At 43.3% G+C, this 25310-nt stretch overlaps 5 protein-coding genes across 7 annotated transcripts in view; 3 read left to right on the forward strand and 2 right to left on the reverse strand.

Moving 5' to 3' along the window:
- The first annotated feature begins 292 nt into the window (after positions 1-292).
- gatad1 (GATA zinc finger domain containing 1) lies at positions 293-2156 on the forward strand. Its single transcript, XM_083680096.1, has 5 exons — positions 293-533; positions 782-904; positions 1085-1144; positions 1247-1430; positions 1573-2156. Exons 1-5 carry the CDS (start codon positions 354-356, stop codon positions 1761-1763), a joined length of 738 nt encoding a protein of 245 aa, XP_083536222.1. The 5' UTR covers positions 293-353; the 3' UTR covers positions 1764-2156.
- A 111-nt stretch (positions 2157-2267) lies between these two features.
- LOC310811794 (cation channel sperm-associated protein 4-like) lies at positions 2268-6576 on the reverse strand (the record flags this gene model as incomplete). The annotated part of the gene is made up of 11 exons (XM_083680095.1): positions 2268-2577; positions 2751-2913; positions 3282-3499; positions 4312-4477; positions 4652-4788; positions 5076-5205; positions 5324-5421; positions 5555-5656; positions 5797-5940; positions 6265-6357; positions 6544-6576. 11 exons carry the CDS (start codon positions 6574-6576, stop codon positions 2437-2439), a joined length of 1425 nt encoding a protein of 474 aa, XP_083536221.1. The 3' UTR covers positions 2268-2436.
- A 1238-nt stretch (positions 6577-7814) lies between these two features.
- Positions 7815-17218, forward strand: LOC310812495 (protein naked cuticle homolog 2). 2 transcript variants are annotated; one of them, XM_083681082.1, is made up of 9 exons: positions 7815-8008; positions 8124-8150; positions 8260-8342; positions 13865-13925; positions 14464-14549; positions 14801-14899; positions 15485-15620; positions 15830-15988; positions 16212-17218. In XM_083681082.1, exons 1-9 carry the CDS (start codon positions 7984-7986, stop codon positions 16709-16711), a joined length of 1176 nt encoding a protein of 391 aa, XP_083537208.1. In that variant the 5' UTR covers positions 7815-7983; the 3' UTR covers positions 16712-17218. The 2 variants fall into 2 exon arrangements, with proteins under 2 accessions (XP_083537208.1, XP_083537209.1); XM_083681083.1 differs by having other exon boundaries at positions 14804-14899.
- A 1453-nt stretch (positions 17219-18671) lies between these two features.
- lrrc14b (leucine rich repeat containing 14B) lies at positions 18672-23010 on the forward strand (the record flags this gene model as incomplete). The annotated part of the gene is made up of 3 exons (XM_083680448.1): positions 18672-18947; positions 19404-20032; positions 21745-23010. 3 exons carry the CDS (start codon positions 18672-18674, stop codon positions 22412-22414), a joined length of 1575 nt encoding a protein of 524 aa, XP_083536574.1. The 3' UTR covers positions 22415-23010.
- A 24-nt stretch (positions 23011-23034) lies between these two features.
- Positions 23035-25310, reverse strand: part of uqcrb (ubiquinol-cytochrome c reductase binding protein) — an 87626-nt gene continuing 85350 nt past the window's right edge. Inside the window, exons 1-4 of one of the 2 annotated variants that reach the window (XM_083680455.1) lie at positions 25193-25226; positions 24169-24237; positions 23590-23756; positions 23035-23206 (exon numbers count right to left, since the gene is read on the reverse strand). In XM_083680455.1, the coding sequence (XP_083536581.1) occupies positions 23129-23206; positions 23590-23756; positions 24169-24237; positions 25193-25211 (333 nt within the window). In that variant the 5' untranslated portion in view covers positions 25212-25226 and the 3' untranslated portion in view covers positions 23035-23128. Of the gene's footprint in view, positions 23207-23589; positions 23757-24168; positions 24241-25192; positions 25227-25310 lie in introns of those variants that run through there. The other variant, XM_083680456.1, reaches the window with a different exon arrangement.

Below are 25310 nucleotides of genomic sequence, written 5' to 3' on the forward strand. Positions count from 1 at the left end.
TATATACAATTTCGAAAAAGTAATTTTTATCAATATAATCTGGACAAACATATATATAGATATATATTAATCATTGCAGCTCATCTTTAGTACCGACCTACTCCGCAGCAGTATATTTGCCCTGTGCAGCGTTTCATTATTTAATGAAAAATATGAGAAAATATTGTGATCCCATCACTTTCCATTGATGCTTACCTCGCGCTTTTATTTTGAAGTCGCGAAAAATAAACCAGAAGTCTTAATCTTGAAACTTGTTGCTTATTATCGCTCACGGAACACAGATCTAGCTAGGCTTGTGTGTATATTTGTGCACTCATTTCGTTGGCCTTTTTGGCACCCACTTATGCGTAGAGATGCCGCTCGGTTTAAAACCATGTTGCGCTGTTTGCAAAACAAACTCGTCCTCTATGTGGAAAAAAGGAAACCAAGGAGAGATATTGTGCAATAACTGTACAGGAAAGAGCATCAGCAGTGGACCATCAGGACCATCAGCGTCCTCCAACACACAACAGAATAATGGCGGGGGCAAGCAGGTTTGTTGTCGTCTTGAACATACAGTATTACTTGGTTGCTCTCGCTATCTGGCTAAATAGGCCAAATCACTTGTATTTGAAAGGTGCTGTGAACGTAGTTCGTTTCCTACTGATGGTATTGCAGACATGTTCTAATCTAGGATAAAAGTCAGCTGAGGATCAAGATGCATACTACTCCTGTATCGTTGTGTTGTGTTACCCCGTGTTGTTGAATGAAAAAACGGACTCTCCTAATCTTGTCTCTACAGTCTAAACAGGAGATCCATAGAAGGTCAGCACGGTTGAGAAGCACCAAGTACAAAGCCCCCGCCTCCGAGAAAAAGGTATCCACAAAAGGAAAAGGGAGAAGACACATCTTCAAACTCAAAAACGTAAGTAAATAAAGTTCAGTGCACAGGGTCCCATGTATCCTTTCACATTCATTTGACATAATATAATGTGTATCCTGTGGAATGTTTACGATCAAAACTCTACCAAAAGCAGTACTACCAAAGCCTCTATATACTATCTCTGATAATACTAAAATCATTTCAATGTTGTTTCCTCAACAGCCAATTAAAGCACCAGAATCTGTTTCCACTATTATCACATCAGAATCAGTCTTTTATAAGGTATGTTTGATTCCATTTCTTTCACTTTTCTACCCCCTGTCAAAGTTGTCAGCAGTTGCATGCCACTAACACTAGGTTGTGTATTGGTTTATCTCTGTGCAGGGTGTGTATTATCAGATAGGAGATGTCATCAAAGTAACAGATGAGGAGGATGGGAGGCCTTACTATGCACAGATCAGAGGTTTCGTCCAAGACCAGTACTGTGAGAAGAGTGCAGCGTTGACGTGGTTGATACCAACCCAGGCCAGCCCCAAAGACCAGTTTGATCCTAGCACTTACATTGTGGGTAAGTGACAACACTGAAGGAACTGTGCAGTTTTTCGCCGGACAATGTTTCGTTTGAGCTCACCAAACGGTGTCATCTGTGTCTCAGTCGTGACCGCTTTTGTCGAAGAGGGTATGCTGAATGACGTGATTGCTTTGTTTAGGTCCAGAAGAGGATCTACCCCGAAAAATGGAGTACCTTGAATTTGTGTGCCATGCTCCCTCTGAATACTTCAAGTCCCGGAGTTGTCCTTTCCCCACCATTCCCATTCGTCCGGAGAAAGGCTACATCTGGACACATATTGGACCCACGCCTGCCATTGCAATCAAAGAATCTGTTGGCAACAGCAATTAGCTGGGCCATCTATTTACAATGATATGGACTTTTTCTGTTGGATTGCTAACAGACACATGTACAGTTATGTAATGTAATGAAGCCAAGTTAGATTGTGTAAGACAGTAATAGCCTTTTACTATGAAAACTGTTTGTAATTTGATGTTTACAAACTCTCCCACATGCCACATCTTGAACTTGGCAAGGTGGACCCAATAATTGATTGTGTTAAGAAGATACTCTTTTTCTTTTGTATTTAGTAGTAACAAAGAAAATACATTTTTTAATGTAGAAAAGAGAACATGTTCTTAAACAATCCTGTTGGTACCCTTTACACATCAGTGCAATAGATAGTGTTGTTTCTTATTAGATTGAAACCAACTGTTTCTGAAGAATAAAGTTGCTCCTACTGTACCCTTTGATCTTTTTTTCACTTTGGGTATATTTTATTGAAAAGCTTTGAAACCTTAAATATTAATAATCAGCAAGACTTCAGAGAAACTGAATCCACCATCTGTCATATTACATTGTCAATGTTGATATTAATGGCATGCGTGTGCAAAATGTGTGCAAACAGGCCGTTACAGCCGCAGGGTATAGCAATGTAATCATTGACATGATTTTTTGCAGCTATGGGCACCATGGTTTATGAATACACTAGGAATGTGTGTGATTCTCTACTGGTGGGTGAGTTCTACTGCGGTCCCATATCCAACCCATGTGTGGAAGCAGACGGGTGGTGCTCAGCGGATCCCATGGACAGCCTCTTAGCCGCGTGCCGCATGCCCTTCGGGAACAGGGCGGGAGACCCTGTGCCCGAGTCTATTACATGAGCCTGAAACCCAGAGAGACAATACTCACATTCAGAGAGTGAACAGTTTGATCTGTCAAGACAGATCAAGCAGGAACTGAATGTACAGAAAAAGCCACAGGTTTCAAGCCAAATATAACGTGTTAAGTCTCGATTGGTTTCCCCCAGTATGCATTTCCAAATCTCTGTCCTCTTACCTTCTCCAGTGTGATGAGGGTGGACAGCATGTCCCCTGTGCGGCCAGTGGCAATGTCGTTCTTTAGCAGGTTGTCCTGAAGGGTCGAAGCAAACTGGTTCCTCATAATCACCTCCTGCTCTTGCTCCCTGTTGAATGAGAGGTTGTGTACCTCTTCCACAATGCTGCATGAATAAACACACATGCACACACACACACACACACTGAGTGGAATTTGGGCTCAGATGGGTTCTTGTTTTGGCAAGGGAAGCGGCTTTGGAATTAAAAACAGAAAATGTACAAGATCCCCTCTTGGTCTTTGTTTTTACTGTTTAAACCTCCATGGCTGTAGTAATTGTATTATCCTTCTTTTTATATATCACATTGTTTTTTTCTCTCTTTGTTTTTATTTATTCTTCCTGTAAAATACATTGTGTTGCATCTGTGTATGAAATGTGCTATATAAATAAAGTTTCATTTAATTTTATTGTTGTTTTTGTTTTTTTATTTCTAAATGATCAAGCTAGGGAAAACAGGCCGGTGTGGCCGGTACCTCTCCAGTTCCTGACGTATCTCCCTGTAGGTCGCCATGTTCCTCTGCATGGCAGACAGCACCAGAAGCAGCTCCTCAAAATTGTCCATGGTCAGGTTCTCCAGGCAGCTGGCCTTCCAGGGCTTCTGACGGCGGGTCATGGTGGTCTTGGCCACAACCTCCTCCATGTGGATTATGCTCTGGTCCCTGGATTGGCCTCCATTGTCCTTTGGCAGCAGCTGTTTAGTGAGAAGGTTGATGTAATGAGGTGCAATGTACTGTATGCGCTTCCAGGCTGGGGGCAGTTGAGTAAAGCACAACACAATACAACAATGGATGGCCTTATCAGTCTATTACTTCATTAAAGGAAGTAGACTAGTGATTCACCGCACAACAAAGCCTCCCTCACATCAGCTCACACCTTTTTATCAATGACAATTGTATGTAGTGCTGTAATGGTTCAATAAGTACATATACTATGAAATGCTAGTAAGCGTTAATAATGTTAATAATACTAATCATTTGAGCATTAATCATGTAATGAGTGTTTGTCTATGACAACTGTGTGACCTGAGAGTCACCCTTTGCTTATGACTGGAGTAGACTGATAGAATAGAGAAGTAGAAGTATTATGTCCTAATGCTTATGAACTGTGCTAAAAGCCAGACATGGATGTGTTGTTGCCAAGGCATATGAGGAAGATGTGCGTTTCACAGGACCCAAAGCTGCTGAGAATATGTCTGGTCAAGTGTGCCTATAATTGTGCACTATGGGAAAAGCAGATATGAAGTATGTGAAGACCCGCCCTGGGGGGTTTAAAAGTATAAATGTATGCTTGTAACTTTGTTTCGGGCTCTCTGTTTGTTAGAAACAGACTGCCATGCTTGCAACCGTTAAAAGAATAAATAGAACATATATTGTGTACGTGCCTATTTGTGCGTGTAGGAGTCTCGACAAATATTAAGTGGTAAACCCTAGATTTCGTGCGTTAATAGGAATGATAAAAAAGAAGTGACAGAAAACAGGAAAAGGAAGGGTAGACAAGACTGACCTCAGCCAATGCACACTCATTAGGGTTTTTATCATCGTGGTCAGCCATGGTTATCTCAAGGTTGGTGGTTACCACGGCGACCAGGAGGTTGGCGAAGATGAAGGCTCCGCCGGTAAGGAAGATGAAGAAGTACAGCGACGCTCCATACATCAGCCCCTCATCCCCACTGCAGACGAATGGGGATCTCTTACCACATTGTGACCAATTGCAATTTGACTCAATCCTGCTATGGAGCAGGATTGGGAATATCTAATGTGAAAAACATCTAGTATATCCAAGAAAACAAACGAACAGATAATTGCATTTAAACTCTAGGGCTGTGTGAGTGGGTGGCACTCACTCCTCAAACTCCTTGTAGATGGCCATCCACCCATCCTGGGTGATGCAGATGAAGAGGGTGTAGAGGGCAGAGGAAAGGTCCCCAAACGCTGACGGGACAGCAGCACTGAACAGAGTCACGCCGAACACAGCAAAGACCTGACACAGGACACAAACAACCAACCCAGTGACATCACACAAACAACCAACCCAGCGACATCACACAAACAACCAACCCAGCGACATCACACAAACAACCAACCCAACGACATCACACAAACAACCAACCCAGTGACATCACACAAACAACCAACCCAGCGACATCACACACACACTAACACAGGGAACCCACCTCATATCGAAACATCATATTAGATGGATGTGCATTTTTAGGCCACGAGAGAGAGAGAGAGAGAGAGAGAGAGGTGGGGGTGGCTGATTCATACCAGCATGATGATGATGAGGAGGAGGAAGATGTTGGCCATATCTGGGATAGACTGCATGATAACTTGGACCATCATGGCCACTCCCTGCACGGAGGCAAACCCTCTGGCGCTACGAATCACCCGCAACACCCTGGAACACACAGGAAAGCACACATTAGAACATGTCATAACAAACATGAATAAAACCACTCGTCTGTTGTGATGCAATGATGGAGGTGAGGATTGTGAGTCAAGGGTCTGTCCCTCACCTGATGATCTTTAGTAAACTGGTCGCATCGTGAGGGAAGATCATGGGTCCAAGGATCAGGGCCAGAGTGACAATACAGTCCAGGATGTTCCAGCCATTCTGACATACAAAAGAAAGAATGAATGAGACTGGTAGGGGAGAAACATTCTATCTTTATTTTAGTGACCTTTAGAAATGTGGTTAGGCCCAGAACTGGAGAATCTGATTAAGGGGCACATAACAGCCTGCTTACCTTCCAGAATATGTTGAAGCCGTAGTACCACTTGACCAGAATCTCCCATATGAAGACCGTAAGGATAATATGCTCACAGACTGTGAACGCAATGTCATATTTCTATAATGGAGAAATCATACAATTACATTTCAAATCAATGTTACAATAGACTTCCAATAGGAAGGGTGCTATCTCAAATTGAGAGTAGAGTAATGAAAATTAAATAACAGAATGACCAATCAATGTCCATGATGACTAACCTTGGCAATAATATCATTGGTTTGGAAGGCAATAATGATGCAATTGCTGACAATCACGACTATAATGAGGAATTTGAACAGGAAGTTCTCCAGCAGCGCGCCCATAAGCACCTGGGAAACGTAGTTCTCAGCATCTGAGTCATCCTACAGGGGAGATAAGGTAGGGATTGGGGGTGCATTGAGCCTTTATCTTGACTGGTTGGATGAATAGAATTCACCCTAACCCTCTCTGGTATTCCCGGCGTTGAGGGTAAACAGTAAGGGGGAAACAACCACTAACTAAGTCTATTTTTCATCTCCTATACAGTGTGTACTTAGCGACACTGTAGGCTTTATACTGTAACTCATTCTTCATTAGGCTATGTAAAACATCCGTATAACTAATTGGTACACTTAAAAAATATAATGTTACTGCCTTTCTTACACGCAGATGTAGCCTAAAATAAGGAAGAAAAAGCCTGACCTTACCTTTTGCTGAGTGATGTCCCTGATATTGATCACCTCCGGCTCATCATCTGCCTCCAGCACTGACCACCTCCTTCCCGAGTTCTCTGACGATCGCTAGTCCAGAGGTTGCCAAGTGGGACAACAGTTATCACAAACCATTGGATATTATTGAATCAGAACACGCTATGACATTCATAAGTTGTTTAACGGTAAATGTAACATAAATCTGTATTGAACATTTAATGCGTAAGCCTAAAGGTGGACATGACGGTTAGAGAACGTGATGAAAGATTAATTTACCTGGAGGATCTTCTGCCGTTTCTTGTAATCCATTTCCCCCCCTTTCCTCACCCTTTAACTCATTCTCATCGGAACGCCATCGGAACGCCACTCCGACGCTTCTCACTTGTTTGATTGTCAAGCCAACTCTGTTTAATTTTTTTTGGCAAGAGTCAGAGTGAAGATAGAACCAATTATTCGAGAGTTCGAAAAGGTGGGCATCATAATTGCGTTAAAAAGATGACGAGGACACATCATTGGTTTCAGGGCGTCATTTCAGCTAAACCTAGGGTATGGCAAAAAAGTGGTATTCTGTAAACGCATGTAATGTAATTTGTACATCGTTTTCAGTAACATTTCTAAGCAGCAGTTAACTTGCTACCGAGCCACAACACGGGAAGAAAACCCGCTACTACTATCAAGGGCGCATTTTTTGCTTCTATTTCGTGCGCGCAAGATTCACGTCGAGCGTTCAATATGCCTATTATTCATATAGGCATTGTTGCGCACATTAATTTAGTTTTTTTTGTTTTTTTTATGACATTATTTTCCCATGGTATCTTTTGATTATTTTTGCTTTGTCTGCAGGAACCTACCAACATTGCTCCAGTGAAGACTGCGTATAGGCTATTCCATCCTGGAAATTCTAATAAAACAAGTGGAGATACAGCACAAATACAAAACCAAGAGGGATTTTCCAAAACGATGTGTTTAATCATCAAACTTTACGCAGTTAGGTTAGTCCTAGTTTAACCACAACACACTGACAATCATGCCATGGACTAATCAATCATCAAAAGCAAACCTTTTACTACAATACTTTCTCCAATCAAGTAAAGTCGGATGAGTGATTTCTTGAAGAAAGGGAGCAGTGGGGGATGCATTTTAAGAGTATTCAAACAGGGCACTATAGATGGAGGAATTGTTATGTTAGATTTAGAGGTTATATTGGAACACTAACTACAGTTATAGGTTATGTAACACATTATGCGTCCTTTATCATCATCATTAATACTTCCTTATGTTTTCCCACTATCACGCACTTTCTCTTTTGTTTACGCTCTCACCTGTTCAAGAGAATTGGACCATGCAGGCTTCCACACCCATAAACAGGCACAGTGTTGAATATAACTATTTCTTGTTTCTCTTTATGATACATTTCCCATCATAGTTCTCCCTAATGACCAGCAGGAGGTACTGTCCGCCATTTGATTACTCGCGCAGTTTCTTTTTCGTAATAGGCGTAATTTATTCTGCCCAATGTAGTGCGTTCTTTCCGAAAGCTTCTGGGATTGTTTTGTACCTCATCAAACTCAAGACTACAAACCTTAAACATTGTTCTTGGTGGAAACATGGATCTGTCCGCTTCATACTCTTCATACTGGATGCGCCTCACTTTCTTGGTATGAATGGGAAATTATGAAGTTGTGTTGATGCGCATAAGAGGGAATATCAAGAAATATGGGCAAACTCCAATCCAAACATGGTAACAAGACAAATTTGATTATAAAGTCAACTTTATGTCTAATATGTGAATTTCGGCCTGTCAACATAAACGACACTTTCTCTTTTGTTTATCTTTCCATGTATGATATGGATAGCCTGCAAACTCCGAGAAAATCCAGAGGGTAAGATTCATCATTTAATAAAAATTAGTTGTCATTAGTTCATTAGTTGTCATATTTACAATGTCAAAACTGCAGTTTGTTTTCATACATTTAACACTAACCCTTTCAGGTTGCAGTTGTGCTACAAACGCTCTCACCTGTCAAAGAGAATTGGACCATGCAGACTTTCACATCCACAACAAATTCAAACAGGTACAGTGTTGAATATTACTATTTTATATGAATTATATGGCAATCTTTTGGTTGGCAGAGACAGTTTTTCAGACAGATGCTAAGAGTGGTGTGTGTGTGTGTGTGTGTGTGTGTGTGTGTGTGTGTGTGTGTGTGTGTGTGTGTGTGTGTGTGTGTGTGTGTGTGTGTGTGTGTGTGAGTGAGATCTTTACAGAGGTTTACATTCCTTCTTTCTCCCTTATATCTCTCTTATGTACACTCACCGAACACTTAATTAGGAACACCTGTTCACCTTCTCATGGTGGAGGTGGTGTAATGGTGTGGAGAATGTTTTCTTGGCACACTTTGGGCCCGTTAATACCAATCAATCATCGCTTGAATGCCACAGCCTATTTGGGTATTGTTGCTGACCATGTGCATCCCTTCATGGCCACAATTTACCCATCTTCTAATGGTTACTTCCAACATGACAATGCAATGCAACACCATGTCACAAAGCAAAAGTCATCTGAAACTGGTTTCATGAACATGACAGTGAGTTCAGTGTTCTGGGAAGTGGCCTTCCCAGTCACCGGATCTGAATCAAATAGAACACCTTTGGGATATGGTAGAACAGGAAATTCACAGCTTGAAAGTGCACCTGAAAAATCTGCAGGAATTGCGTGATGCAATCATGTCGTCATGGACCAGAATCTCAAAGGAATGTTTCCAACATCTTGTGGAATCAATGCCACGAAGAATTGAGGCTGTTTTGAGAGCAAAGGGAGGCCCTACCCAATATTACTATAGTGTTCCTAATAAAGTGTTCAGTGAGCGTATATCTAGGGTAGCTACCTGGAAAGAGTCCAGTTGTTTCGCAAGCTTCCTCTGTATCATCAGGGCTGTTTGCATCCTGGGGGATTGGCAATGTTTATGTTCCCATATGCTTCAGGGTTTTGTGTTGCTCGTAAACTGATGGTAGGATAGACACATGCGGATCATTAGGGGACATTTTAATAGGAGGGGCATGAACCTGGTTAATGATGTTAATGGAGTCATGGGATGGAATGGGACTGAAGAACCTAATGAAAGGCTGAATGATCAGATCAATGCATAATGTTGTCTGTACATCTTTATGGCTAAAACATATTTTTGTCACAATTCTTCCAATTAGGGCACAACAAATGCAAATAATCGTCAAATGTTCAACAAGCAACTGTCATGTTATTACCCCACGATTCATCCATCAGTCAAATGGATAGACACAGTCCCTTAGATTCTACATTCAGACTCAAATTCAGTTCACATGGGTTTACACTCGGGTTCAATCGCTCTGAATCTCTTTCATGTTTCAGGTCAGACCCCGGATGATACACTAGCCAGACATGGCCCCTCCCAGCTAAGCCAATCACAGCATGAACAGAGTAAGCTCACAGCCAGGGACTTGAAAGGTGTTTGGAGAGTTGTAGTTTTTTCTTTGCTCCTTCCTTTGCTCTCTCTCTCTGTGAGAGAAAGCTGCCATGTCTGTGTGAAGTGCATTGGCCGCCTTCCTGAACAGCGGGGTCTTTCAGTAACGCCACACTGAAACCAAACATCTGGTACTGCTTTTCTGCAACAGAGACAGGCTGTGCTGGGAAGAAAGCGTCAGAGGGGGACTGAGGGATTGGTGGGGTGCAGTCGGATTGGGGAAGGAGGTGTGGTAGGAAGAGTTTTTAGTGGAAAGTACACCTCACGTGACTTTGTGTTTTTTGTTGAGATGGTCACATGTGGATAGATACCTGTTGCCATTCCTGTTCCTCTCTCTCTATCTTAGATTAAGGGCATGGTAAAGTGGCATTTTGGGTATTCTTAATGGAATCAGGATCCAATATGATTTATTGTCTGTCACACAGGAATGAGCAAAGCATTTTAAATAATTATTAACCATGAAATATCTTTTGGAGTCTTTAATATAATAATGTAATGTTAACTTGTGTTAGTTGGTCATATGACCACTTGTGTAGAGTTAGCTTCATCGTGTCCATAACCGTCTGAAGTTGTACTTGGGAATACATTTATGTCTTATTCTTAACCCGTCCTCTGTTCTTCACTGTTTTTATTTCCAATTCTTCAAAAGGATGTACAACAATTTCAGACTTGTGGAACAATCAACCTCAATGTTGACACACTGTTTCTGTCAGATTGCAGAGATTCAGGGCGGGGTGTTGACAATATCACCTGATGACATAACAAAGGCACCTTTCATGATCAAAACTGTTTGTCTAAGGCAGAGCTGGATGGGGTTTTAGTTCAGAGTGTGTCAGGTGTGTGTGTGTTAAATGTGAGAAATGTACAAACTGTTATAAAATGAATACACTTTACACTAAAGTTGCCCCTATTATATTGTATATTGTAATTACGATTGCATTACTCTAGTAAGGTCTTTAATTCACTTGTGTTGTAACACAAACTACTGAACTACATGTACTACATGCATTTTACTACAATGTTGTTACTATAGTAATTGCAGAGTTACTACATAGGTACACTGTAGGCAACTTGATGTTAAAAGAGGTCTCAAATTCTGCAGCCAAGCACATCAGAGGGATGTTTATTGCCTTCTATAAGAAGTACTTACTCTCTTAGTCCATTGTGTACTGTGCTGTATGGATTTATAACTGCAGCGTTGAGGTGAGCCAACAATTCTGTTTTGTTTGGACAAGGAATCCTCTTAAACACTTCATCTTATTGTTACCACCAAGGTGTTTCTCTCTTGTTTGTTGACCTAGGATTTGTGTTTGTTATTACAACTGCTGGAGGCTGTTCAGACTCTGTGTGATCATAGAAGGCTCAAATTGCCTCCCGGAACATTCCAGCTTTAAGCCAGGGAAGCTGGTTTTACCAAACACGTATTGGATTGTTCAGTTGCTCCCTTTCGTGTTTTGTTACTTGGAGAAGCTTCAAGTGTTTTAGAATTGTTTTCTGTTAGCTCTGTGATACAATATTTCGATATGTTCGGATGCGCATATTGTGTGTACTGTAGATATTGTAACAACCCTGTATAAGGCAAGCTAGCATCTCCACTAAGGGAGTCAATTATCTTGGGGCAGTAGCTAGCGGGGCAGGTTGGCAAGCGGAAGGTTGTGAGTTTGATCCCCTCTAAGGGCAAGCTACTCTACCCTGCCTTTTCCTACAATATGCTAACTGGAAGGAAGTTTGTAGGGAAATCTGACATTTGCTTAAACACAGTGCGTCCTTTATTAAGTGAGAGAGAGAGAGAGAGTCTCCACCGTGTCATTGGATTGTGAGCAGAGTCCTTAGACTTCCTGCCTCAATGATCTGAAAATCCCCACCGCTACAGCAAGGCCAGCACATCTGACTGGCCAGTTGGGGAGGTACACAATTCTACCTAGCCAACAAAGACCTGGAGACTGGAGGTGTTTGCTTTGTTTTATTCCTCAGAAATTAACTGGGTTTCATCAGCCAAACAAACCACCCCTCCAGAATCCTGCTCCAGCATTTCCTCACCCAACCACAGCTCATCATCCCCATCCCTCCTACAACTCCTTCTTCTAGAAATCCCTCACATCTGGTTTCTGTGAGCTAGCCCAGGCCTCTGGAAATTAGGATTTCTTAATGATTACTCTCTGTCTTTACTCTGCTTGGTTGGAAAACAACCTCTTGCTCGTGTCCCTAGCCTCTGCCTTTCAGTTTGCACATCTGAGATGTAATGGGATGGGATATCGGTTTTCCCAATATGGTGATGTTTGGCAATCTTCCTGCATTGTGTAGCTTAGTGTAACCTTGTGTAACATCAAATAAATTACAGCCAACAGGAGTAGTTATGTATATCATACAACACTATTGTGTTGTTTCTTGTATTGTGTTGTGACTATCAAAACAGATGAATTTACTGATTTAGGATTGCTTAATTCTAGAGAAACTGACTCACATAAGCTCAGTAATGAAGCAACTATCCTTCCCCAGCCCCACCCCTAACTGTGAAACCACTTATCCAGGTATTAGTTGACAGGAAGAGAGTTACTTGAAACAAAGCCCTGAACTGTTCCCAGGACTCAATTTGTCTTGAGCTAAAGGGGGGATGGGGATGGGGGGGGTACAGGATGCTAGCTGTGACACCCAGTTCAAGGAAAAGTCCTCCACCCACCTCTCTCCTTGTAACCCTACCCCACATGAAAGCTCCACAGCAGGCCACGCGTGGCAAAGGATGGTGGAGGTTTGGCAGTGATGTTGTGTGAAGCCATCAACAGTCAGAGTTATCTGTCAGTGCGATCCTCTCCTTTGTTACTCATCTCCATCTGAGCTGGGGGTGCAAGGCCTTTTTTGTGGGGGAGGGGTGTCGTGCCTCTTAATGTTGTTTCAGACTTGTTGCAACAGAGGATGTGATTTATGCAACATATATGCATTCTGGCTCAATAGACCCAAAAAGGCACAGCACAGGTTAGTACCTGGGTGTACATATAGACAATGTGCTTAGATGGAAGGTCCAAGTAGAGAGTGTCTGCTCTCATGGACTATTATACTGTGAAAAGGTTTCAGTGTCAATAATATCTTGAAAAGTCTGTTAAATCAGTGTGTGTTATTGTTTCCATATAGTCTGCTCAGTCTTGCTCATATATGGGAAACCTGGGTGATATTACTGTACTTTATTACCATGTGACTAAATGGATTTCATTTTACAGCTGAGAGTGATGTCAAAGCTGGCATGGGGGGCAATGTCTGCCAGCTGCGGTTGGCCTTAGGTGGTCATCAGGGAGGGGAAAATGGTCTATTTATAAAGCTTACATGTTCTTGTATATGATACATTTTATGCTCCTGCATGGCTTTATTCTGTCTCTGATGTAAACTAGATAGTTACAGTATGTTAGAAACTGAGTTTTAGCAATTGTCTATAATTTCTGGACTAGACTGTAACATTTTGCTCTTCAAATGTTAGGAAAACAGACACTGGCAGATTTGATCTCTCCCTAAGGTCATGTGAGAAACAAGAGAGGGAGAGAGATGGACAGAAAAGGTCACTCATCTCTGTGGCTCCTGTGTGCTGGGTGGTGACATCTTGACCTTTCTACTTTCTCTCACAAGCTAAGTTTCCGTTGTCCTCAACTGACCCAAAACACTAGAATACACCTCTGTCCTCACTGTGTGGAGGAGGTCAGGGGTGAAACATATAGAGAGGTTCAGTTTTCACCCCTAAGGGGAAATTAGTTACTGGTCTTGTGCTAGTTACTTGTATAGTGTGTGCGTGTGTGTACGTGTGTTTGTGAGCACTATCTAGGTTGATTGTGCCTTGAGTATTTTTCACACAGGTAGTGACACAGCAGTCTCCCAGATATTCAAAGATTTCCTAATCTCCATCTCTATATAGGCAATTAGTTTCTCTGTATCAGTCAACGAGCAAAAGACAGGAAGAGAGATAGGAAGAGATAGGAAGTAATACAATGATTCTCATCATTGTATTACTTCCTATCTCTCTGCCTGTCTTTCTCCTTCTCCCTCTGTCTGTCCTCCCGCTCTTTCATGACTTCCTGTTCTATCCTTCATGCTGTTTCCCCCTCTTCCTACAGGAGATGTATAGGAAAGAACTGAGAGATGAACAGCCCCTGGACCATGACCGCCCCCTAGAGGGTAAGTAGAGAGATACTCTCTACAGCAGATCAAATTAATGTTTATCTTATCCAAATGTGAAGTGAAACTCATCACAGAGCTATTATTCAGAGGGTTTATATAGAAATATTGTTGGATGATTCCTTAGCTTCACTACAGCTGCCATTTGCTTGCCTGGGAAAGAGGAAATTGCTAACATGTCCACATCTGTTTGATATTTGTTTGGGAATGTCTGAATCCAAGGATGCTTGTGTCATTTAACCAGTACAGTTCAGAAGTTACATTTTCCTAATGCCTTGCTGTAGTATCATGAAAGCGATCAACTCTATTGCAGGATAACGCTAGAGCAATGTGTCACACCAAGTTCTTTAGAAGTCCTCAAATGAGAATATGTGCACTGGAATACATATTGGATATAGTTATGTATATCAGCATTGTGGCAATTGTTTTGACAGTGCTGCAGTGCAATGTAACCTTTCTAGCATTGTCATGTTGTACTGTATCCGTTCAAGTAAAACACTTGCCCAGGACTGATGACAACACACTGCATGTCTTTCAGTGGCACTGCCACCAGATAAGGGAGCAGAGAAGGAGCAACACAATGTTCCCCTCAGACACTCCAGGAAGAGGAATAGCCATGTTGATGTGAGTTCCCTCCATCCTTCTTACTGCACAGCTCAATGTACAATAGCCACTGCAATGGGATGTAATGTTATGAGTATAGCAAGGTTTCATTTGATGTCCAATGGTGTTGCAGGCTGCAACATCTTTTCATGCAGCATAAGTGATATATGTAGCTCACGTTGTTGCATCTGGTCATCTTCAATTTGGCATTGCTTAGAATTTCAGTTACATCCGTCCAATCATGTGTTTGTCTCATCTCATTACGGTTACAGCAGGACATGGAGTGCAACATGGTGTCGGAGGATGACACTCGGCAAGAGTGGGTCTTCACGTTATATGACATTGACAACAGTGGCAAAGTCACCAAGGAGGTACAGCCGTCCTGCTTCAGCAAGCAACTGCCTACAAGAGTTGTTGTTTTTTTTTAAAGCAGAATTTTAACCTGTAATCCAATGGATTTATGTTTTCATTAGTAGACACATTCACAAATGATTATCTTGCTTTGAATGCCCAGATCAGTCCTGATGTTCCAATTTGCCCATTTGAGTAAATTCCTACCAATGCCAAGATTCCCCTCTCCCTCCCACACGAGGTCCTTCTGTTGAACAGCCTCAGAGCTAGCGTGTGCTGCTGTCTGGGAATCATTGGCGTAGTAGGGCTGAGTGCAAAAAGTCTCTCTGACGTATTTTAACGGGGTATGAGACTTTTTTAGGAAGTAAACACAGACCTCGCATTTCGATAGCTATGATGCAGCTGTACGCGAAATGGGGATAGTTTGAGGCGGTATGCATTGTGGATTGACCAGGAATACACATGAAAATGGATTTAGCGTAAACTTCCCCTTTAAGATTATGTAAGATGAGTCTGTAGCCCTGCTAACAGTGTGTGTTTTATGTGTGTGTGTGTGTGTGTATTGGTGGTGGTGGTGTGTATGTGTGTGAATATGCGCATTGCAGGATATGTCCAGTCTAATGCGCTCCATCAATGAAGTGCTTGAGGCATCAGTCAAGCAGCCTTCCTGTAACAGAACAGCCCTGGGAGTCAAATTTATTGTGACCCCATCAATCAACACAGTACAGAGCGCCAGAACAGGTCAGCTGAAAGAAATCACCATTTGGCACTTCACTGGTAATAACTGAGGGTTAAATCATAACTTGAGATTGTCTGATCAACTCAAGACTTCTAGAATTCAGCCCCCCGAAAACGGTTCCTTGTGAACTAACTGACTGGGATTGCTTCAGTTGATTATGTTATGCTATTTTCTTTTCACTGGTACTGTATGTATGGCCCTGTCCTTGCAGATTGTGACCAAGGTCAGTCCCATGCTGGTCCAGCCCAGCAGGAGGAGGCAGGGAGCCGTGAGAGGACGTTTTACTATCTGGATGAAAACACAGAACGTAGGAATCACTACCTGGACCTGGCTGGTATAGAAAACTACTCCTCCAAGTTTGACGACACAGGTAGACCAAGATCATTTATTTGCAGCTTCTATTCTATACAGTTCACGGAAATCATCGACATGGTTTTACTGCAGCTACAACAAACAAGAATAGCATTAGCAATAGAAAAACATCACATTGCTACTGCTCAATGTACAGACAATAGTTTCTATATTTCACTCGAGTCATTCAATAGAATGGAGGCCGATATTCATAACATCAACCAAACATATTCCTCCCCCAGACTCCCCCTCACAGGAGCCCAGACAAGACTCTAACTCAGCTCAACAGCGGCGCTCGGTGGTGGTGGGGGAGAAATGCTGCTCATCTGAATCCCGAGAGAGGGGCCTCTCTTTCCTCAGGTCCCTCCGGGGTCAGGCCAAGGCAGCATGGGGAGACGGAGGAGGTGGCGGAGGAAAAACAAGCAAGGTCCATGGCCACCACCCTACCTTGTGGTTCCACCCCTCCCAGCCCCAGCTTCAGCTCCATCTCCAGCCCATGCTCCCCTTACAGCACAACCACAGACTTCGCTCCAGGACCAGAGAGGCTGGTTCCCCCTCCAGAACCCTCCTGGTTCAGCCTGGCTCCCAAGCCCAGTCAAGAGGAGCGAGGGAAAACCTGGCTAACCTGCCTGCCTCACATGGGGGCTTTGTCCCTGTGGCCCAGAGGCATGAGCACCACCACCATCATGAGCACCATCACCACCATCATCACCACCACCACCACCACTACCACCCGGCATAACTGCACTCGTCTCAAGGAAACAGAGGCTGACAGGCCTCCCTGTGGTATACTGTCGGACTGTGAAACACCACTGCCCTCCACTGTATTTAATGAAAGCAAACTCCTCCAAAACTGAACTGCTATGTCTTGTAGGTCTATTGATAACTGCCTTTCAGGTTGAATGTGCCATGCTGAATATGTATAACGCTAATCACCTACTAAACTGGACTGCAATATCTTCTCAGGTTTCTGGAGATTATCATAACATGAAAACCATGAAAGTGGTAATGAATAGCTTCATGAATACAAAGGTTTATACAATCTAGGAATAAGAGTTTCTGCTATTTAATTGGACTCTATTTCATGAAAGCATTATAGCATTTGCTCTTGATTATTACAGAATATTAATTGAAAATCCTCATGTCCTAGTGAAGGTGGATGTTTTCGTATTTGTCGAGACATAATCATTTGTAAGTATGTTGTAAAATAATGAACGTTTCTATGTAGTGACCCAAATAAAACCTTGTAACATGCTATGACTGTATGGAACAATATTGGATGGATGTGCCATTTCACTCTCTGCATAGTTTTTGTAGCTGGTCGTGTTACATATCGTGCATTGTGGCCTCACCCGCGATTGCTATGTTCTTGATCTGGATGTGATGGGACAGATGTATCAAATGTCCAAATTAAGCATTCATGTTTAGTATTTGGTCAACGATCCTTTGCATGCAATAACTGCCTGTATGCGACCCATTGACCCCACCAGACGCTGGGTATCTTCTCTGGTGATGCTCTGCCATGCCTGTACCACAGCCATCTTCAGTTGTTGTTAGTTTTGAGGACTTTGTTTTGCTTTAAGTCTCCTCTTAGCAAATGAAATGTATGTTCATTAGGATTTAAATCTGGAGATTGACTTGGCTAGTCAACAACTTTCCACTTTTTGGCCCTGAAAAACTCCCTAGTTGCTGTGGCAGTATGTTTTGGGTCATTGTCCTGCTGTATGATGAAGCGCCATCCAATGAGCTGTCAAGATGTTTCTATACACTTCAGAATTCATCCTGCTGCTGCTGTCAGAAGTTACATCATCAATGAAGACAAGTGAGCCGGTTCTAGTGTAAGCCATACCACCAAGCCAGAACACCCCCTCCACCATATTTCACAGATAAGGTGGTATGCTGTGGATCTCTTCACACTTTACTCTTTCCATCACTCTGGTACATTAATATTTGTCTCATCTGTCCACAAGACCTTTTTCCAGAACTCTGCAGGCTCTTTTAGATCAACTTGGCCAACCTGTTTTTGTGGCTAACTAGTGGTTTGCACCTTGCACCTCAATTTTCTCCTTTCTGTCTCTAGTGGCTGCTTCTTCATGCAAGCATGCAGAAACACAACAGCTAATGTCTAACACTGCAAGTCCATTTCGGGGGTGGTTATATTATCATTAGGGAGGATTGTTGTTCGAAAATTCAAATTGAACTTGGCCACGGGTGGCCAGAGGTGGCAGATTTCTAACATACTTACGCCCTGCTGCTTTAACACTTCAGAATAACAGCTGTGAGTAGGACATTGCTTTGGTGTTATTGTTTTCATTGGTGCTTATATATAGCCTCCAAACAGGTCATTTGAATGGTGGGGGATGGAGGAGGGAGGCATCATTTTGTTCGCAGTAGGGAAAGGTTGTTGCTGCACGACCCATGGTGAAAGTTGCAAATAGAATCCCTGCTCGTCGTGAGGTGAAGGGCATGAGACAGCTGTTTCTAAAAATAGTCTGTCCACGTGTCTGAGTCTCACTCCTACCACACCATAGCAAACACAGTCCCAGACACACTCGCCTAGACAGACTCTAGCAGGGAGACAAAATCAAAACACAGGGGCACTTCGATTGCGCAGCATACAAGCACACCCGGCCACAACAACAGGGCTGATTGATACCAGTTCAGTGAGCTCAAGACCCTGAGGAGTGGGAGAACACAGAACCATGAAGACCTTGAGGTTCCTTGCTGCTGAGGGCTTTGCCCAGAGCGGTATGAGCGCCAGTGAGAACCTCAGCTGTGTGTCGTTCAACCTCTACCCTCTCCTCTTCAAAGCCTGCTACCTGCGTGAGGAGGCTCACCTGCTCCACGACCTAGTCCAGACCTGGCCCCTCCCCGAACTCAACCTGCAAAGGCTCCTGGGAAGCACGGCAGACTGCCAGGACGACCTTACCTCATGCACCTGCCGTCTGTGTCTGGAGGCTCTGTTAACTGGCCTGAAGGTAGAGAGGCTATGCATGCTGGTGCGATTGTTTTAAAATAAATATTTGCCAAGCCCCAAGCCATGGTTGCAATGCTCAGGTTTTTAATGGCTTTAATTGAATGATTATGATTAATATGACTTGTAGCCTTTATGAGAGTAGAGCAAGTGTTCACTTCTTCATAACCAAGGTAATAAGGACTTATTACTGTATTGTTAATAGTTTTTTGTTGACATAAGATTTTGTAAAGGAAATCTATTGGTAAAATAACGTATTGGTAATGCTGCTCTCAGGGAACGTTATTCCTAGGTGTGTGGTGGACTCTGGCCAATTAATAATTAATCAATTCAGTAACAGAGAAATAAAAAGGTCTTGAAGAACATGAGTGCATCCCTGCCCTCACAGTATAATTACTGTATTACTGTTTTGATATGAAATTTCAATATGGGCAGTAAAGTTCACTCCTATCTCCTGAAGGCCTACGTGCTGCGCCCCCAAACCACCTATGCCAAGATTCTCCGCGTGGTTGACCTGACTGGGCTGAAGGACACTGAGCATCAGTCCTGTTCCTGTGGGGCCACCCTGGGCCGCTGGGGGCGCACCCAGCTGCTTACCAAGATGTGCTATGAGACCATGGTGGCCATGCAGGCGGATGACGCGTCCCCCTCCGCCTTCGAGGCCACAGTGGACGTGAGGTTGAATGGGTTCGTCACTGGCCGGAACTATGAGATGGTGGCCCAGGCCTTCTTGCTCCTCCGCAATTGCCCCCTCAAGCTGCGTTTCGTGGGGTTCCGTGCCGACTCCCTGGCCCTAAAGCAGCTGTTCTACGTGCTGCGGCTGGCTGAGCCGGAGTACATGAGGAAACTAGAGGTGGTCCACAATGTGCATCTGGAGGCCCATCATCTGGAGGTGCTGCTGTCGAAGGTGGAGTTTACCAGGCTGCAGTCCCTTACGCTGCCTGCAGGTGCCCTGAACGTGAGCAGGCTGGGCTCTGATGATAACGACCTGCTGGCGATCATCGGGGAGCTGCTGAGTCATCTGACTGAGTTGTCTGAGCTCTACATGGGCTTCTCTACCCTCACCGGACACCTGCGCAGACTGCTGAAGTGAGGGTCTCACCTGCATGTGTGCGTGCGTGCATGTGTGTGGGACAGGGTTGGGATCAGTTTAATTTAAATTCAGTCAGTACAATTTTATTATAATTCAAAAGGTCACAGGCTGTCTCACACTATTCAGGAAGCCATTTCAGATTTTAGCCCCACAATTCAATGGAGCAGGTAAGGGAGACGGGCAGTAGCAAAATTGAACCAATTAACACGAACATGGTTGAGCTACAGATGACGGTCTCTCACTATGAATGAGGTGTAGAATGTGTCGCTTACTGAATACATTTTACTGAACCGTAGGCACTAAATAGTATGTAGTATGGTTAGAACGTAGTTAGTCTCGCAAAGCCATACCTCCAAATCACATTGTTCTCACACCTCCTTTGAAGGTCTGGGGAATTTTAGATTTAGATCTGGCTTGGATTGAACCGGAAAGAGCGATGGGAGAATGTACAGATCTTACATTCCAAGTATACTCCCTCCCTCCCTCCCTCCCTCCCTCCCTCCCTCCCTCCCTCCCTCCCTCCCTCCCTCCCTCCCTCCCTCCCTCCCTCCTTCCCTCCCTCCTTCCTTCCTTCCTTCCTTCCTTCCTTCCTTCCTTCCTTCCTTCCTTCCTTCCTTCCTTCCTTCCTTCCTTCCTCCCTCCCTCCCTCCCTCCCTCCCTCCCTCCTCCCCCCCCCCACGTGCCCATAGCATGATTCCTTGTTGTTATGTGGATCTGACTCTGATGGTAAAGACGCGTCGCACAGGCTTCCGGTGTAGAAAGGAAGTAGTTCTACCGAGCAGGCTAGACAGGCGTTTATTTACCAACATTCTGAACTCTCCTACTGGGTACCTCAGGAAGGATGTTTTTGTTAACTATTTGAAGCCTCCAGTAATCTCGGCGGAGTCTCGTGACAAAACCACTAGATGTGTGTAAGCAGCTTAACCCAGTGCACCGTGGATTCGCAGGCGACCTTAACGAACCATAGCTACGAAACGAATTGCGTTACCTCTAAATGTTTCCTCAGATTCGAAGTGTAGTCCTTAGATGCCGTTAGTATTTTAGTAGGTACAAACAGTTGACATAGCAGAGACATATTTTTGCCCAAATGTTCTTTCACTTTAAAATGGTGTCGGTGGCACCACGAATCGAAAACCGACTTTTCTCCACCTTCTGTCATTCTCGGTCTGTGCGGAAGATACCGCTGTAGCACAGAGGAGCCAGAGAATTCACTGGACAACCGTTTCCGTCCGCGGTCTGTAAAAAATAAGCAGACCTGGCCGGTGTGGGGCCGGTTCGATGTGCGCTATACGCAGCTATCAATTATCCAACTTTACAATCGCGAAGTCGCAAAAATGTACAATCTATTAAGATAGGTAGATATAAAGACAACTAGATATTTACAATCTATAAAGCTAGGTAGATATAAACGCATATTAGTTTCATTAAACCTCCAAACACTCGTTAAATACACTGCGGCTTGTCTTTCACGTTGTAATATAAAGGAACATGTTAGTAAACATAATTTTAATACTAAGGAGACTGACTGCTGTCCTCGTGTATAATTATTTAATTCCATTTTATATAATACATCCCTAACCCTGCATAACAGTATAGCCTATGCATCACTTCTTAGTAATTTAAGAGAGACTGCGGACTATGGAACAATAACAGTATATTTATTCATCCTTAGAACACTGATTATCCCTTTAATGTCTCCACTCCACAGTCCCCTGACCACTCCATTGCAGTGCCTGGAGCTTGCAAACTGCAACTTGAACCGTGTAGACATGGTCTATCTGGCCAACAGCCTGCACAGTGAGTACCTGGTCCGTTTGGACCTAAGTGGGCACGACGTGGCTGTCCTCTTCCCCACCACCTTCCACAAGCTCCTCCAACGCAGTTCTGCCACCCTGGCCAGTCTGGCCCTGGAGGAGTGTGGCCTGGAGGACGAGCACATGGACATCCTGACCCAGGCTCTGGCCCCCTGCCACCGCCTGGAGGAGCTCAAGGTCCTTGGGAACCCGCTAAGCTCCATGGCCCTTCACCGGCTCTTCTCTAACCTGGCCACAGGGTTCCCGGCCCTCAGGTATGTGGAGCTGCCGGTGCCCCGCGACTGCTACCCCACGGACGTCACTTACCCTCTGGATGAGAATGTGCTGCTACAGTACAACATGGAGATGTTCCAGGAGGTGAGGGGTCAGCTGATGGGGATCCTGGAGGGGGCTGGGAAGGGGAACGTGGAGGTGTGCAGCCCCCTGCTGGGGGCTTATGACCCAGACATCAATGAGACCAGCAACGAGTTAGGCGTGTCCATGCTGCGTTCCTTTAACAGTGTTATCGGGAACTTTATTGAAACCATAACGACCATTGACAACAGGCGATCTCAAAGAGAGTGATTATTTTTTTAGAGAGGAGCCACAGAGAGTACTGTAAAATACCTCTTACTCTTTACTTGCATTTCTGATTTGATGCCCATTTACATAGCCCTTGATTTACACACAACAATGATGTTGCATTTCATTACAGAAGTCATTTAGACTACTGAGATCCAGAGCCTTTAGTCCAGTCTGACTAAGAATCTATCCTTGTCTATCATTTATACTGATTTAATCAGTATTTCTAGCAGATATTTTGACTGCCGTTGCCTCTTACCTGGTTATCTTTTGCAAGACTTGTGCAATACATTTATGTTGGTCCTATACATAGATAAATGTTTTGAGTACTTTATCAAGAATATTACTACTTGCTAATTGAACATGTATGTATATATTCTGGCTTACATGTTTTTGTATCTTCTTGAATATGTGATTTGTATAATAGTAAAGCTTTCATATGAGAGTGAGTGAATTTCACCATGAATTAAAGTACATATGATTGTGGGACCAGCATGAAGCACAGTGAATTCCACTAGTGGTTTCTTTAACTAAAACCATGTGAGAATGCTGCACACACCATAAAAATCTGACAATTGTACAGCTTTTCCAAAAATGTAAACATTTTAATAAAACACAGAGACTTTCAACAGGTTACACTTTATTTTAAATATTACAACAGAGGACAATCATATACCAGACCAAACAGAAGGGACATCAGCTCCTCCAAACATCATCTCATTTCTTTTGCCACTCCTCTATTTCTTTCCTTTCTCGGATGACCTCATCCAAGTAAGGCTCCAGGTAACGGAAATCCTGTGTGGTAATAAACAGAGTTGTATTCAGCCAGCACCCGTAAATATAATTTTAATCTTTGCTAAAATCTGCATTAATGTACATCTTAATGCAAACTTTTTAAAGATGCAAGTTAATACAAGTATTCCAGTTACTCATCTCAAACTTTATTCAATACAGTTGCACTTAGCATAATAGTCATACTGAATCAGTGATCCTTGATCATGGTCCCGGTTACAGCTTAGCAATGAAGCACCTGATTCAGCTAAGGTTTTGTTGATCAGTTAATGAGTGAAATCAGGTATTATAGCACGAGGCTGGCACAAAAGCCTGCATAAAACTGCAGCTCTCAAGTGCCAGGATTGAGGATCACTGATTCAGTATGGTTATTATAAGAAGCTTACCTTTTCGTATGGAACCCACTGATCTTTCGGCAGAATCTGATGCTTCATAGAGAGATCAAGGGCTCTCTTTATCCGGAACATCCTGTCATTGAACACATTCTCTGGGAGCCTCCGGATGGCCTCTTTCACATCATCGTCCTCATAGAAGGTGTCGTCACGCATTAATCCTGGGACACACAAACATCAACACACAATGTCCACAGTGTGACCCAAATAGATCTTAGGTAACATAACATACATATTGAATCACCAAAACAATAATCACCATTTTGCAGAGAGAGTCCATTTAGTCAACGGTCAATGTTTAACAGACATAGGTGCAAGGGAAAGTAAAGGACTCAGACACAACATAAGCTGTCTCAAAAGCTCCCAGTTGATTTAAAGAGGTGCAGTGTTTGTGTGGGACATTGTTCTAAGAACGGTAAGGGAACATAGGCAGACACAGTTCTCTATTCCCCCCCCCCCATCTACCATTATATTGAGATATTGTGTTTGCTCTGTTCTGTAATGCTTCTGATGATGTTGAGTAATTTTCTCAGGCAATATGCATTACTGGCTACAAAGATAAGTGACACTTACCCAGTTTGTTGAAACCACAGGCACCGTAGTACCATTTCCTGAAGCCAACCAGGAGTCTTCCTGTAGCCGCTGTGTGGTCGAGCAAAAGCAGAGTTAAAGGTAGACTGGGATATGAAGTCAGTGGGATCAGAGATAATTTCAAAACGGAGACGATCAATTCTGTCACGCATATCGCGACGGTGCGCATGTGCCGACATCTAACGAGTGCCTACCATTGAAAATCAGCGTTTGTTTTCTGACGAGAAGGAATGGTTACCGTTCATACGTCACAACTCGTAAACTCGGGTATCATCATACTGGTCTGAGTTTCCCACTTGAAAGGGTCACTCTAGCCACTTGGGAAATTCTATCTCTGAGTTTCCTACAGTTGCCGAATATCTTTGGTAAAAGTTGCTGTGACTTCTTGGCATGACGTCATATGCCCAAGTCTACCTTTAAGGTATATTGTATTTGTTGTCGACAAAGTTAGAATGTGTTTGCAATTACTGCAAAGAAAACAAGTTAACATATCTATTCACTAATATCCATAGGTCTACATATACATCAGGCATTACCAATGTCAGCAGCGCGCTGATCTACATGGCTGTCGCAAAAGATTACCTTATGTGACCCGACAAGATAGCTGTGCATTTTATAATGAGCAATTGGAGTTTGAAGGTTGACGACAAGACCTAATTTATCGTGCCTATTTATCGTGCATTTTCCGGCAGCTAAGGAGATGTCCCTAAACATGTCAGAATACATTTCATTACAATCCAATAATCATCTAATAGTGTTTGACAGTTTTGTCTTGATTTAATGATTGTCACTCAGAATTCGAGCCTAGCGCGGGGCCGATCTGGCGGCGACACTCAATAGAGGACACAAGAGCTATATGTCATAATATAAGGTTAAACACAACCAAACACACCACATTGTCTTTCTATGTTTCAGCAATACATGATCCAACCGTTGACAACAATGTATTGAATGTATCACGTCGATTTAAGGCCAAATAAGTGCCTAAAAAACGGGTGTATTTTACCTGGTGCCCTCGACGCCATCTTCGTATGTGTAAGAACGGGTTGAATTGTGGGTAACATTACGTACTGGGAAATATGTCACCCGCGATTGCGCATCACCAGACATAGGCTGTGTTCCAC

Source organism: Argentina silus (assembly GCF_951799395.1).
Source record: "Argentina silus genome assembly, chromosome: 11".
NCBI lineage: Eukaryota > Metazoa > Chordata > Actinopteri > Argentiniformes > Argentinidae > Argentina > Argentina silus.

What these genes read in the sequence shown, in the direction of transcription:
- LOC310812495 (XM_083681082.1), top strand. Translation starts at nt 7,984, where the DNA reads ATGGGCAAACTCCAATCCAAACATG. An exon ending in TCCACAACAAATTCAAACAG is followed by an intron (nt 8,343 to 13,864) that starts GTACAGTGTTGA and finishes CTCTTCCTACAG; the next exon opens with GAGATGTATAGGAAAGAACT. An exon ending in AGTACAGAGCGCCAGAACAG is followed by an intron (nt 15,621 to 15,829) that starts GTCAGCTGAAAG and finishes CTGTCCTTGCAG; the next exon opens with ATTGTGACCAAGGTCAGTCC.
- gatad1 (XM_083680096.1), top strand. Translation starts at nt 354, where the DNA reads ATGCCGCTCGGTTTAAAACCATGTTGCGCTGTTTGCAAAACAAACTCG. An exon ending in CAGAATCAGTCTTTTATAAG is followed by an intron (nt 1,145 to 1,246) that starts GTATGTTTGATT and finishes ATCTCTGTGCAG; the next exon opens with GGTGTGTATTATCAGATAGG. An exon ending in TCCTAGCACTTACATTGTGG is followed by an intron (nt 1,431 to 1,572) that starts GTAAGTGACAAC and finishes TGCTTTGTTTAG; the next exon opens with GTCCAGAAGAGGATCTACCC.